The sequence below is a fragment of the Oryza sativa genome, chromosome 11 (assembly GCF_034140825.1).
Source record: "Oryza sativa Japonica Group chromosome 11, ASM3414082v1".
NCBI lineage: Eukaryota > Viridiplantae > Streptophyta > Magnoliopsida > Poales > Poaceae > Oryza > Oryza sativa.
In genome coordinates this window covers 23,158,216-23,171,540 of record NC_089045.1, presented here as the reverse complement: position 1 = coordinate 23,171,540, position 13,325 = coordinate 23,158,216, and the positions used below count along the sequence as shown (strand labels likewise).

The following is a 13,325-nucleotide window of genomic DNA, read 5'->3' as shown; positions in this document are numbered from 1 at the left end:
TAGATCTGGAAAAAAAAAAGAAAAAAAACAGCCGTCGGCCCCAGGCGCGCCGCCAACCCGCCGGCCGCTTGCCGTCCCCAGGCACGCCGCCCGTCGTCTCCGCGCGTGCTCGCGTCGATCCGCCGGCCGCGCGACATCCCCAGGTGCACGCCGCCCGCCGCCGCCGCCACCCCCGCAGCTCGGTTGGGATCAGGAGGAAGATGGGGAGGAGAGAGAACAGGAGAGGAGTGAAGGGTAGTTGAGTGGTATTTTTGTGTAAATAGACTTAAAAGATTAAAGGGTAGTGGGTCTTTTGGGATGGAGTGAAGCAATGGAGCAGCAAAACTCCAACTCCACCCCTGTAGTTCATTTTCTAGGGGTAGCTCTGCTAGATCTACTCCAAAAGACGAGGATCTGTACCGTTTGGCAATTGGCACAGCTCTGGCTCGAAGTAAGTTAGAGTTGGGAGCTCGAAACGGGCAACGGTGGATACAGTGGTCCCGGGACCACCTGAAAAAAGGGCGATCGACTCACTATTAAAAAAAATAGCGACTATTGAAAAGAAAAAAAAGCGATATAATCCCCCTTCCCGACTCCCGACGCCCTAACTATGGCTCACAGGTCCCACACGTGAGTCGCGACGTGCGTGTATCGAATCGATCGACACAACTCTCTCTGTCTCTCTCCTCATCGCCCTAGCCCGTAGCCCCGGGCCATAGCCCATAGCGAGGACGCCGCGACGCGAGCAGCCGATCACGGAGGCAGAGCCACACCGCCGCCAGCCGCCCAGCCCATGCGCGACCCGGAGCCCGCGCCCCCACGCTCGCGCCGCCGCAAACGGGGCCTATATGTTATAAAACTAACAACTAGTTCAAACACAAGTTACCTAAGAAACGTTGATATCCAAAATTTTTAAAGAAATCATACTTTTGAAAACATGGCATAAATAATCCGCACAAAAATCTACATATGTAATCTAAAACGACAGTGCTTGATTATTTATATACTACTTCAAAAAAGATAGTGATGATGTTAGTAAATCTGTCTCCCCACTTACTATAATTGTAGTTTAGAAAATTATCCCTTAATTTCTTAATATTAAAAAATTCAAATCTAAATAGATAATGACATATAAAATCAAATCAAATCAAATCAAATTAAATATTCCTTATAACAAAAGATGGCTAACATATTTAATTAAAAGTATATTTTTGTTTATTTCTGGTAATATTATAATAATATTTTCTTTTATTCCAAGCAAAGTATGTAAGGTCATTCCTAATTAAGCTATAAAGAGTTGCTAAGGTCATTCTGGTCATTCGTAAGTATAAATTGAGCTAAGGAGGGTTGGCCGTGCACATACAGACCGCCGATGCTGTCGTCCACTATTAGTCTATTACTCCACAAGTAGTATCTCTACGTGTGCCCCGATGAACATGAATCCCACCAGTAAGCCATTGCTCCTCCTCGGCAGCCTTCTCCTCCTAGCTGCCAGCACTTTACCCCTGCAGGCAACGACCGCCTGCGTGCCACGGGAATGGGATGCCCTGTTGGCCTTCAAGCGAGGCATCACCAGCGACCCCTTAGGCCTCCTCACCTCATGGAAGGAAGACGATCATGACTGCTGCCGGTGGAGAGGCGTCACCTGTAGCAACCTCACCGGCCACGTCCTCAGGCTTCACCTCAATGGCGGATATGACCTTGACCGTTTCGAGTTGGTTGGTTTGGTTGGAGAGATAAGCCCTCAGCTGCTCCACTTGGACCATATTGAACACCTTGATCTCAGCATCAATTCCCTGGAAGGGCCAAGTGGTCAAATCCCCAAGTTCTTGGGCTCTATGAACAGCTTGAGATATCTGAATCTCTCGAGCATACCATTCACCGGTACGGTGCCTCCTCAACTCGGTAATCTTTCAAATTTGCGATATCTTGACCTTTCCGATATGGAGGGAGGTGTGCACTTAACAGATATATCATGGTTGCCGCGTCTAGGATCGTTAAAATTCCTCAATTTAACTTACATAGATCTTAGCGCTGCATCTGATTGGCCTTACGTCATGAACATGATCCCATCCTTAAGAGTCCTCAGTTTATCATTTTGCCGTCTCCAGAGGGCAAACCAATCACTCACACACTTCAACCTCACAAAACTTGAGAAGCTCGATCTGTCCATGAATTACTTTGACCACCCGTATGCATCTTGTTGGTTCTGGAACTTAACAATCCTCAAGTTCCTCGATCTTTCACAAAACCGTTTGTATGATCAGCTACCAATTGCACTAGGAGACATGACGTCCCTCAGAGTCCTTAGAATTTCAAATAACGATTTGGGCAGTATGGCACCAAACTTGCTGAGGAACCTATGTAATTTGGAAGTTCTAGACCTTGATGAGAGTCTTTCGGGAGGGAACATGACAGAGTTGTTTGGGAGTCTACCACAATGTTCATCGAGTAAGTTATCGGAATTGAAAATGTCATACAATAACATCAATGGATCTCTACCAGCAGGGTTGTTCCGACAGTTTCCCAACCTTGTCACTCTCGACATGTCTATCAACCTAATCACTGGACCTCTACCCGTTGAGATAGGTATGCTCGATAGTTTGACTTATTTGAACCTACGTGGCAATAACCTAGAAGGTGTCATCACAGAAGAACACTTTGTTAGCCTAAAGAGTTTAAAATACATAGATTTATCTGACAATCAATTATTGAAGATTGTGGTGGATCCTGGATGGTTAGCACCATTTACATTAGAAGAAGCACGTTTTGCATCTTGCCAGATGGGTCCTCGATTTCCCTCTTTGGCTCCAGTGGTCAGTTAATATTTCGTACATTGATATTTCAAAAGCTGGTATAATCGATAAACTTCCAGTCTGGTTTTGGACAACAGTTTCAAAAGTAAAAGACTTGGTCATGTCTAACAACCAAATCAGTGGTGTCTTTCCAGCAAATATGGAAACCATGGCTATGGAATATCTTGATATACGTTCAAACAAACTAAGTGGTCAAATACCTCTGTTGCCGAGAAACCTTTCAGCATTGGATATTCACAATAACTCCCTATCTGGACCGCTACCATCAGAATTTGGAGTTAATATATACATGCTAATTCTTTCCCACAACCATTTGTCAGGCCATATTCCAGGGTCTTTCTGCAAAATGCAATACCTGGACACCATAGACTTAGCAAACAATCTTTTTGAAGGAGACTTCCCTCAGCAATGTTTTAGCATGAAAAACATAAAAGTTCTTCTTTTAAGTAACAACAGATTCGCTGGCACATTCCCAGCTTTTCTAGAAGGCTGCATACAGCTACAAATCATAGATCTATCAAGGAACAATTTCTCCAGCAAATTACCGAAGTGGATAGGAGACAAGAAGGATTTAGTGTTGTTACGACTAAGCTATAATGCTTTTTCTGGGGTTATTCCAGACAATATCACAAATCTTCCGAATCTTCGCCAGTTGGACCTAGCAGCCAACAGTTTATCAGGTAACTTACCGCGGAGTTTCACAAAATTAGAGGGGATGAAGCGAGAGGACGGCTACAATGCTTCAGGTTCCGTACCTGAAGATGGCTTGTCATCAAACTGCTTAATTGGTGGAATTCCCGAACAAATAGCTTCTCTTGCTGCTTTGAAAAATCTGAATTTGTCAAGGAATAACTTGAATGGAAAAATTCCATACAAGATTGGATCATTGCAGTCACTGGAATCGCTCGAGCTCTCAAGGAACAATCTTTCTGGAGAGATCCCATCTACCCTATCAAATTTATCATATTTGAGCAATTTGGATCTGTCGTACAACAATCTATCAGGAACAATACCCTCCGGATCACAACTTGGCACCCTATACATGGAACATCCTGATATGTATAATGGCAACAATGGTCTATGTGGGCCTCCTCTTCGAAGGAACTGCTCGGGAGATATTGAACCAAGGCAACATGGCTATGGTGATGACAACTATTGTTCAATTTGGGGAATTTTTCTAGGGTTAGCCTACTCAGCTCACCCCTTCCTCATCTATTCTATTAGCATAACACTTTACAGATAGGTCCTTAGTACAACACATATTTACACCAACACTCCTCCTCAAGATGGGCAAAAGATATCAATCATACCCATCTTGTTACATATTGATTGAATCTCACTAGGACCTAACCCCTTTGTTAGACAATCAGCTAGTTGTTCACATGACTTAATATACTCCAACCTAATCACCCCGCTATCAATCTTCTCCTTAATGAAGAACCTATCAATCTCCACATGTTTAGTGCGATCATGCTGAACAGGGTTGTTTGCAATGCTGATGGCTGATTTATTGTCACAATGAAGCATCACAGTGTCACTTCTTAGCACTCGCAATTCAGTCAACAAGCTCCTCATCCACAACATCTCACTCAAGCTCAAAGCCATAGCTCTGTATTCTGCTTCTGCGGTAGACCGAGCCACCACTGCCTGCTTCTTGCTTCGCCAAGAAACAAGATTACCACCAACAAACACACAATAACCTGATGTAGATCTTCTATCATCCATACTACTCGCCCAATCAGCATCACAATATCCTTCCACATTTAGATGCCCATTCTTCCTAAACCACAATCCCTTTCCAGGAGTCCCTTTCAGATATCTGAGAATCTTATGAACAACATCCAAGTGACCAGTTCGAGGATCATGCATATACCTACTCACAACACTAACCGCATAGGAAATATCAGGTCTTGTATGGCAAAGATAGATCAAGCGTCCCACCAGTCTTTGGTATGCTTCCTTATCAACGGGATCACCTGATTGAGCACACAATTGGTGATTCCTATCAATAGGCGTAGTACTTGCACGACACCCAAGCATTCCTATATCTGTCAACAGATCCAAAACATACTTCCTCTGAGAGAGAACAATCCCCTTTGATGAACGAGCAATTTCAATTCCAAGGAAGTAGCGAAGAGGACCAAGATCCTTCACCTCAAATGCCTTTCCCAGCCTTTCCTTTAGACACCTGATTTCTTCTACATCATCACCAGTGATCACTATATCATCAACATACACAGCCAAGATGGTGATGTGTGTCCCCCTATGTTTGTAAAAGATAGTGTGATCTCCATTACACTGAGAATACCCCATATCACACACTGCATGCCTGAACCTATCAAACCATGCACGTGGAGACTGCTTCAACCCATACAAGGATTTCTTGAGTTTACATACTTTTCCAACTGTCTGGCTATTCCCAAATCCTGGAGGGATCTCCATGTAGACCTCCTCATGTAAATCACCATGGAGAAATGCATTTTTCACATCAAGCTGATGAAGGGGCCACCCAAAGTTCACCGCACAAGATACCAAACCTCTCACTGTACCCATTTTTGCCACTGGTGCAAATATCTCATCATAGTCAATTCCATATGTTTGACTGTAGCCTTTTGCAACTAACCTTGCTTTATACCTATCCACCTTCCCTTCAGGGGTTTGCTTCACTGTAAAGACCCACTTACATCCCACTGTCCTTTTTTCTGGTGGAAGTTTTACAAGCTCCCAAGTCTTATTCTTCACAAGGGCATTCAACTCTTCTTTCATTGCATCTTTCCACTTTGGATCCTGCTTTGCACACTTCCAATCCTTTGGTATAGGCACTGTCTGTAATGATGCAATAAATGTTTTGTATGCTGGTGAAACATGAGAATATGTGATATAGTTTGCAATGTCATGCATAGAACTAAGATGCTCAAAACCAAGACGTATAGGAGGTCTACTAGCATTAGATCTAGTCTCTCTACGTTGTGCAAGAGGTAATTCTACATGTTCAAGAGTTGGAGAAGTATTACCAATTGTCTCAAGAGAAGCCAAGGAGGCTGGAGGAGAGAGACTCTGGGAGGATTCAGAGACTGGACATTTTGGGTGTGGTAACTCTTCAATTTGACTTTGCACTAACCCTTTTCTTTTCTCCCCCTGACTATCAAACCGCCTCCTTTGGTAAACTAGCACATCCTTTTGTTTCACCCTTTCGGCTCCCTCCATAGGACATGGAATTGTCCCAACAACTACTTCTCCTTCTTCTCCATCCTCTTCATGAGGGACCATTTCTCTATCCTCATCTTGTGTATCTTCAATGACTTCCACTACTTCTTTACTCGCATCATCAATAGAGCATGGTATTGATCCAATCACTACTGCCTCTCCATTCTTGTCACCAACATTTTTTTCATGTATGTCACCTCTCTCTCTCTCTCCCCCTCTCGACTATCAACCTCCATGACAGTCGAGAATTCCTCAAGAAATTGGTCAAGATCTCCTTTACTTTTATAATAGGGCTCAAACTCACGAAATGTCACATCCATACTCACAAACAGTCTTCTCTCAATGGGATCCCAACATTTATACCCCTTCTGACTCGAAGCATAGCCAACAAACACACACTTTACTGCATGAGGATCTAACTTGCCAACAGAAGGTCGGTGATCTCGCACAAAACAAACACAGCCAAACACCTTTGGAGGAACCTTGAACTCTCGCTTACCCAATAACAGTTCGGCAGGAGACTTCATACCAAGTATTCTAGAAGGCATGCGATTGATAAGATATGCTGCTGTCATCACAGCCTCACTCCATAGATACTTTGGTACATTCATCTGGAACATCAGAGATCTTGCCACTTCTAGCAAATGCCGATTCTTTCTCTCAGCTACACCATTTTGAGGAGGGGTGCCAGGACAAGTAGTCTGGTGAATAATCCCCTCATCTGAGACATATGACACAAATTCATTATTGATATATTCTGTTCCATTATCAGTCCGAATAATCTTAACTTTTGCATCAAACTGAGTTGTCACTAATTTATGAAAGTCTTGAAAGCAACGAAGGACCTCACTTTTGTGTTTAAGCATATAAATCCAAGTCATACGAGTGTGACAATCAATAAAGGTGACAAACCACTTGAAACCACTCACAGAAGTAACTGGGCATGGTTCCCAAACATCAGAATGTATTAATATGAAGGGCTCACAGTTACGAAGACCAATTCCAACATATGTAGAGCGAGTATGTTTGCCAAGCTCACAAGCATCACACACCAATCTATGCTTATCCACTCTACTAAAGAGGTCTGGATACAACTTACTCAAAATCTCAAAAGATGGATGTCCTAACTGACAGTGAAGCAAACTGATCTCCTTCTCAACATCTCCAACCACCGCAGCTAGTCCCAGTTCCTCATGATTGATGTACCACAACCCATCACGCCTGACTCCAGTCCCAATCCTCCTCCCAGTCCCCTTCTCCTGGAACAGACAAGAATTCTCATCAAATACAACAATGCACTTGAGTTGATCAATAGCCGAGCTAACTGAGAGAATGTTAACTGGAAAGGAAGGAACATGCAGAACAGAAGACAAGTTCATTGATGATGTGCACTCTACCGACCCTATACCATGAATAGGCTTGGATGTACCATCAGCGATTTGGATAGTTTCAGAGTGGATATAAGGAGTGTATGATGTGAAAGTATTATGCAATCCTGTGACATGCTTTGATGCTCCTGAGTCTATGATCCAATCTATAGGATGTCTATGTAGATGCAAGTGCCTGTGCCTGAGTACCTTCGCCCACTTGGGCGTAGTTGGCGAAGTTACCAAAGTGAGTGGTGGTGTTAGAGCTCTCATTGGTCTTGTTCTTCTACCATTCCTCCCATTGTGTCACTTGTTCACCTATTAGGGTAACAGCTTTCCCATCCTCCGTAGCTGCATTGGCCTGAGGAACACCTCTGCCCCTACCACGACCTCCAACACGACCTCCACGATCACCTCCTCTACCACCACGATTTCCCCCAAAACCACCACGGTCTCCTCCAAATCCACCACGAGTTCCACCATGCCCTCCTCGAATCGATCCCCTACCACCAATGTTCCGGGAAGTGGGACAATTGTAGCTCACATGACCCACTTGCCCACAATTGTAGCATTCCCTATTATCAGCTGCAATGTATGCTGATCTTATAGAATTTGTACCTCTCATCAACCTCAATCTCATCTCTTCCTGCACCATTGCTGAAATGGCCTCTTCCATAGTGGGCAATGTAGCTTGGTGGAACATAGCTGCTCTCCTTGTCACATCCTGATTTTTTGTTTCAGGATTTATAAATTATTTAATAAATTATTAATAGAATTTATATTAAATGTTCTTTAAGTTACAAGTGAAGTTAAATGTGGGAAATAAAATTTCCTAAATATAAAGCATGGATGGATTTAATTTTTATTAAATTCTCCATGGTTAAGTCAACTCTCTGAAATTTTCTCGGATTTTTCAGAGCTCAATTCTTAAATAATACAAAGAACAGTTCAGTAATTATTTGATCATTGATGATCTAATTATATTTGTTAAGAGCTTTTCTTGTTTAAAATCCTTAAATTATAAATTGTTGTTTAAAAGGAATTATTAGAAATGATTTTAAAAGCTTAAAAGAGAAGATCTAATTTTAATTTGCTAAATCTCAACATAAAATTGGGCTAGATAAAATTTTGTTAAATACTTTGCTTAATTCTATAATTCCTAGATTTTTCTGGGATTTATTTGAGCTAAGGAAGTATTTTTAATAAATGGAATTGCATTTAAGAAATAATTTAAATTGAAAAAAAGGTTTTAAAAGTCTTCTTTTGGCTTTGGGCCGAAAGCCGGCCCAAAACCCTTCTCTCTCTCTTTCCCTCGGCCCAGCCGGCCCAGTCCGCCGAGCCGCCGCTCTCCACTCTCTCTCTGCCGCTGACAGGTGGGCCCCGCTTGTCAGGTTCGTCGTTCTCCTTCGGCCGCCGCCGCCCGCAAACCCTAGCGCGCCGCCGCCGCCTTCTCCTTCCAAATTCGGCCGCGCCTTTCCTTCTCCGGCCGAATTGTTTGAGGGCAAATGATCCTTGAGATCTCCTCTTCCTTTTCTCTTTTGGAAACATCGGCTAATTTTCTTTGGAAACCGGTGGATTCGAGTTTGAATCGGATTCCTCTCTCTCTCCCGAACCCGATCTTTCCTTTCCGTCGCCGGCAGTCGTGGGCCTTCGCCGCCGCCTCCTTGCACCTATATAAGGACCCCCGAGCTCTCCTCTACCCGCCGCCTCTCTCGCCTTCGCCTCTCGTCGTCCGTATCGCCCTAGCGCCGTGTGCCCTAGCGCCGCCGTCGCCGCCGTCGCTCCAGCCGTGCGCCGCCGCCGTTCCAGACGTCGCCGTCGCTCGGGAAGACCGCCATCGGGTTCGCAACGTCGTCGCCGTCCCCGTCCACCGCTTCGCCGCCGCCGAAGACCGCCGGAGCGCCGTCGCCGTCGTCGACCCGAAGAGCTTCGCCGCTTCCTCCTCGTCGCCGCCGCCGTCCGTTGGTCTTCCGCCGACGTTTTGGTCACCGGTGAGTTCGCCGCGTCGTCCTCTACGTCCTGGTGCTCTCCGTTCGCGTCGCCGTGCCGCCGTTCGCCGGCGAGCATGCGCGCCCAAGCCGCCCGAGTCGCCGCTGGTGCTGACGTCATCGCTGACGTCATCGGAGCCGTTCACCGTGAGCCGGTCGTGGACCGATCGATCTCGGCCGTCCGCATTGGATCAAGTCGATCTCGGCCGTCCGTTCCCGTGAACCGTCGCCCGTGCGCCCGGTCCACCGAAACCCTAGCCGCTGGCGCAATAATCCTCCTTTTCCTTTTCAAAAATAATTCATTATTGCGTCATAATTCAATTAAAATCCATATAAGTGTTTTAATCCGATTTAATCTTTAAAAATTCATATCTAATTCATCTTAACTCAGTTTAATGTGGTTCAAGTTGCAAAAGTTGTGTAAAATAAAGATCTACATATTAAAATTGTCCACAAATTGAATTAAATTCATTTAATTCTTTTTAAATGGGCTTTAAATAGATTTAATCTTGTAAAATTCATAATAAATTCATTTGAAGTCAGAATGAGGCCGTTCAAGTCTCATAATTCATCTAAAATTATGATCTACATGTTTGTTTACTTTTTATGTATTGTTTATTTGGTTTTTATTAGTCTTTTTCCTCGTTTTGCGTGTTAGCTTGTCGTTTCCGTTGTTGCGAAGGTTCGCGAGTGCGCCGGAAGTATTCAAGAAGATTAATTGAAGACCGATTATTGCAAGGCAAGTCACACAGATCCTAAACACAATTCCTTTGAGCATGTTGATCCTATATTTAAATTCTCTATTTATTTCAACTGTGCATTTATTTTCGAATGTCACTGGGTGGTGTGAACCTATTCCTTTGTTATGGCCTGTTTGCATTGATTACTTTATTCCTTGATACCTTGGGTGATTATAACTTGACTAGTTGAGCTTTATATATTGGTTCAGCTAGATATTAGATGTGATTGCTTAGCCATGCTTAGAAACATTAGCACACAATTGGGATAACTAATGTTTCACTATCACTTATGGTTATATTTAATGGTAGCTCACGATGGTCAATCGTGATTGGTTAATTAATTACTTGTCAACTAAAACTTGATAATGGTGGGTTGTGAGCACATGGTTTTGAGAGTCGTGCTCATGACAATTAAGGACCGGTTCGCGAGCTACTATTGTGAAACATTAATCGTGCCAACCACAAGCCAGCGTGGGCAACGGCTTTACCTTTTGTATAGCATGGTTCATTGCGGAGCACCAGACTGAGAAGTGGCGGAGATAAGCCCACGGGGGTCGCTGGGGAGTCCATGCCTTGTTTTATAAGGGGGTGATTATGATCCAGGAATGGTGCGCTGCGGTGGATTGTGTTATGCAAGGGGTACTGTCACAGCCCCTTTCCGAGGTACCGTGGTGGTACTGAGGCACATGGTGACATGATGTGGGGCTGTGTCTTGTGGGTACAGTGGTACACCTCTGGCCAGAGTAAAACTATTCGAATAGCCGTGCCCGCGGTTATGGGCGAGTTGAGCAATGTTTTTCGTGATTAGTCTCACACCTCTCACAATAATTATTGATGCTATAACTGGTAATAATTTGCTTAGCTCCTGGTTTGGAGTTAGATCTGTTCAGCCGGGTATGGTTGTTCAGAATGGTTGGGCCTGTGCAGCATGGGTGTGCTGTTCAGTGTTGATTAAAATTCCTGATTAATTACTCCACTGTTTTACTTCTCTTAAATGTTTTGCTAAATGCTGCTTTTGCAAATGAGCCTATATTATGCCATCCTTTGGTATCCTTGTGCACTTGCATATTTGCTGTGTGGCTTGCTGAGTATGTCATATGCTCACCTTGCAATAATCAATCAACCTCAGTTGAAGAAAAAGGATCCAAAAGGAGAAGACGTTTGGCTTATACCCCAGTTGAGCTGCCTGTGGGAGTGGAGCCGGAGCTTCGCTAGATTTTATTTTTCCGCTGCAGTTTTCTTCTTGATGAGGACTAAGTGCCTCATAAGTAAGTATTTATCGTTTTAGTTAATTTGATGAATCTGTATATTAAATTGTCAGTTTGTGTACCTCGGCTGATTCCTGGACGAGGATTTTATGCACAAATAAGTTCGGAAATTACTAGTGAATTTCCGGGCGTGACACTCCTATCCTCAAACTCCTTGTTCAACCCCTTCAAGAAATGAATGACTCTTCGCCTCTGCAGCCATTTATTTCCAATCACAATGTCATCCTCATGTTTCAATTGTAAGGGATCATAGTGGTCAAGATTTGCCCATAACTGTTGCAGCTCGCTAGCGTACTCTTTGACTGTTCTCCTCTCTTGCTTCAAATTCTCCACTTTGTTCTGAGCCTCAACCATCATCATTACATTTCCCTCTCCTGAATACATGTTGCTCAGCGTCTTCCATACAACTGCAGCATTCTGGATAGCTTCTATCATCCTGCCAATAGAAGGAGCCACCGGTTCATCAACCAAGATACCACAGTGGAATTTGTAGTATTCCACGTCCTCCATGCTTGGCTCTCCTTATCAGAAGGTTCTTCACAACTCTCTAGTAAAAAATGATCCACCCCTTTTGCTCTCAACATCAGTTGGGCTCTCCTACACCAACTCAAATAATTTTTGCTCCCCTCCAACCTCAACTCATTTGGCATCAATTCTAGTTTCACTTCAGACACTCCAGCCGCATTCCTAGGACCTATCATGCCCATCTTCAGCAAATCTTCTAGCAAACCTTTCATATCACCTTTAGTAACAAGCAAGAAAGTATCCACAACCTCCTTTCCCTCCCCAGAAGACATTTTTTTTTTCTTCCCTTAGCTTCTTCTTTACCACATTAACAGAGATACAACAAGGACCAGACTTCAATCCCCCATGGCAGATCAAATATTAGCCAAATCAACTAATAGGAGCAACAACACTACTCCTCAGTTTCTCACCAAAACAGAACAGCAGCAATAGCACTACTTCTCAGTTTTCAGCACAGCAGCAAGTACTCAGTTTCTTCCCCAAATCAGCACAGCAGCAGCAAATACAGTAGCAACAGCAAGCCAAGCGCCCACTTCACCTTCTCAAGTAGCAGCAGCACCAACACCTCACCAGCAGCAGCAACAACCTGCTCCTCTGCCACACGCCGTCACCAGCTAGCCCTCCGCACGCGTCGTCGCCGTTGGTGCTCCCTGCCGTCGACACCGTCGCTTCCTCACTCCACGTCCTGCCTTAGCAGCGCTGCCGTCCTGCGCCGGCACAGCGCCGCTTCCTGCCGCGGCCACCAACCGTCTCCACCGCGTGCGGCCACGCTGGCCTCGCGCGTGCGTCGTCGCGCCGCGCCAACCTCGCCTCGGCCCGCGCCGCTGCGACCTCGCCAGCTAGGGTTCAACCTCCCCAGTCGCCGTTGACCCGCTCTGATACCATATTGTTCAATTTGGGGAATTTTTCTAGGGTTAGCCTACTCAGCTCACCCCTTCCTTATCTATTCTATTAGCATAACACTTTACAGATAGGTCCTTAGTACAATACATATTTACACCAACAACAACAAAGCTGGACATGTACCTGAGCCAATGTTCTTTTATCTTGGCCTTGTGTCAGGATTCATTGCTGGCCTATGGGTGGTGTTTTGCATCATACTCTTCAAGAAGACATGGAGGATTGCATATTTCCGTATTTTTGACAAGGTTTACGACAAAATATATGTGTTAGCTGTTGTTACTTGGGCCAGTTTATTCCAAAAGATGACTGCACAATAAGCTAATTAGAAAGCTTGAGTAGAATGGTGTGCGTATTTGCCGCAGGCCGGTGTGGTGGAATGTTTTCTGCGCGTGATGCATGATTATTTAGCTTTGCGTGTTATTTATTAATAAGATTATGGCGTATTACTTTTTTCATCTATCTATTATATTATTAAGACAGCTCGAAAAGAAGACACCACGTTCACCGTGGAGGCTAGAAATTCCTACATTAA

At 44.3% G+C, this 13,325-nt stretch overlaps 1 protein-coding gene across 1 annotated transcript; it reads left to right on the top strand.

Annotated features, from left to right (window-relative positions):
* The first annotated feature begins 1,409 nt into the window (after positions 1-1,409).
* LOC112937000 (DNA damage-repair/toleration protein DRT100) lies at positions 1,410-13,110 on the top strand. Its single transcript, XM_026021696.2, has 3 exons — positions 1,410-1,863; positions 3,416-3,923; positions 12,873-13,110. The coding sequence occupies exons 1-3, from the start codon at positions 1,410-1,412 to the stop codon at positions 13,108-13,110; spliced, it is 1,200 nt and encodes a 399-aa protein (XP_025877481.1).
* The last annotated feature ends 215 nt before the right edge of the window (positions 13,111-13,325 follow it).

Coding starts and splice junctions, on each gene's coding strand:
- LOC112937000 (XM_026021696.2), top strand. CDS start 1,410: ATGAACATGAATCCCACCAGTAAGCCATTGCTCCTCCTCGGCAGCCTT. Junction 1,864..3,415: donor CTCGAGCATACCATTCACCG/GTACGGTGCCTC, acceptor GGGTTATTCCAG/ACAATATCACAAATCTTCCG. Junction 3,924..12,872: donor TCGGGAGATATTGAACCAAG/GCAACATGGCTA, acceptor ATAGGTCCTTAG/TACAATACATATTTACACCA.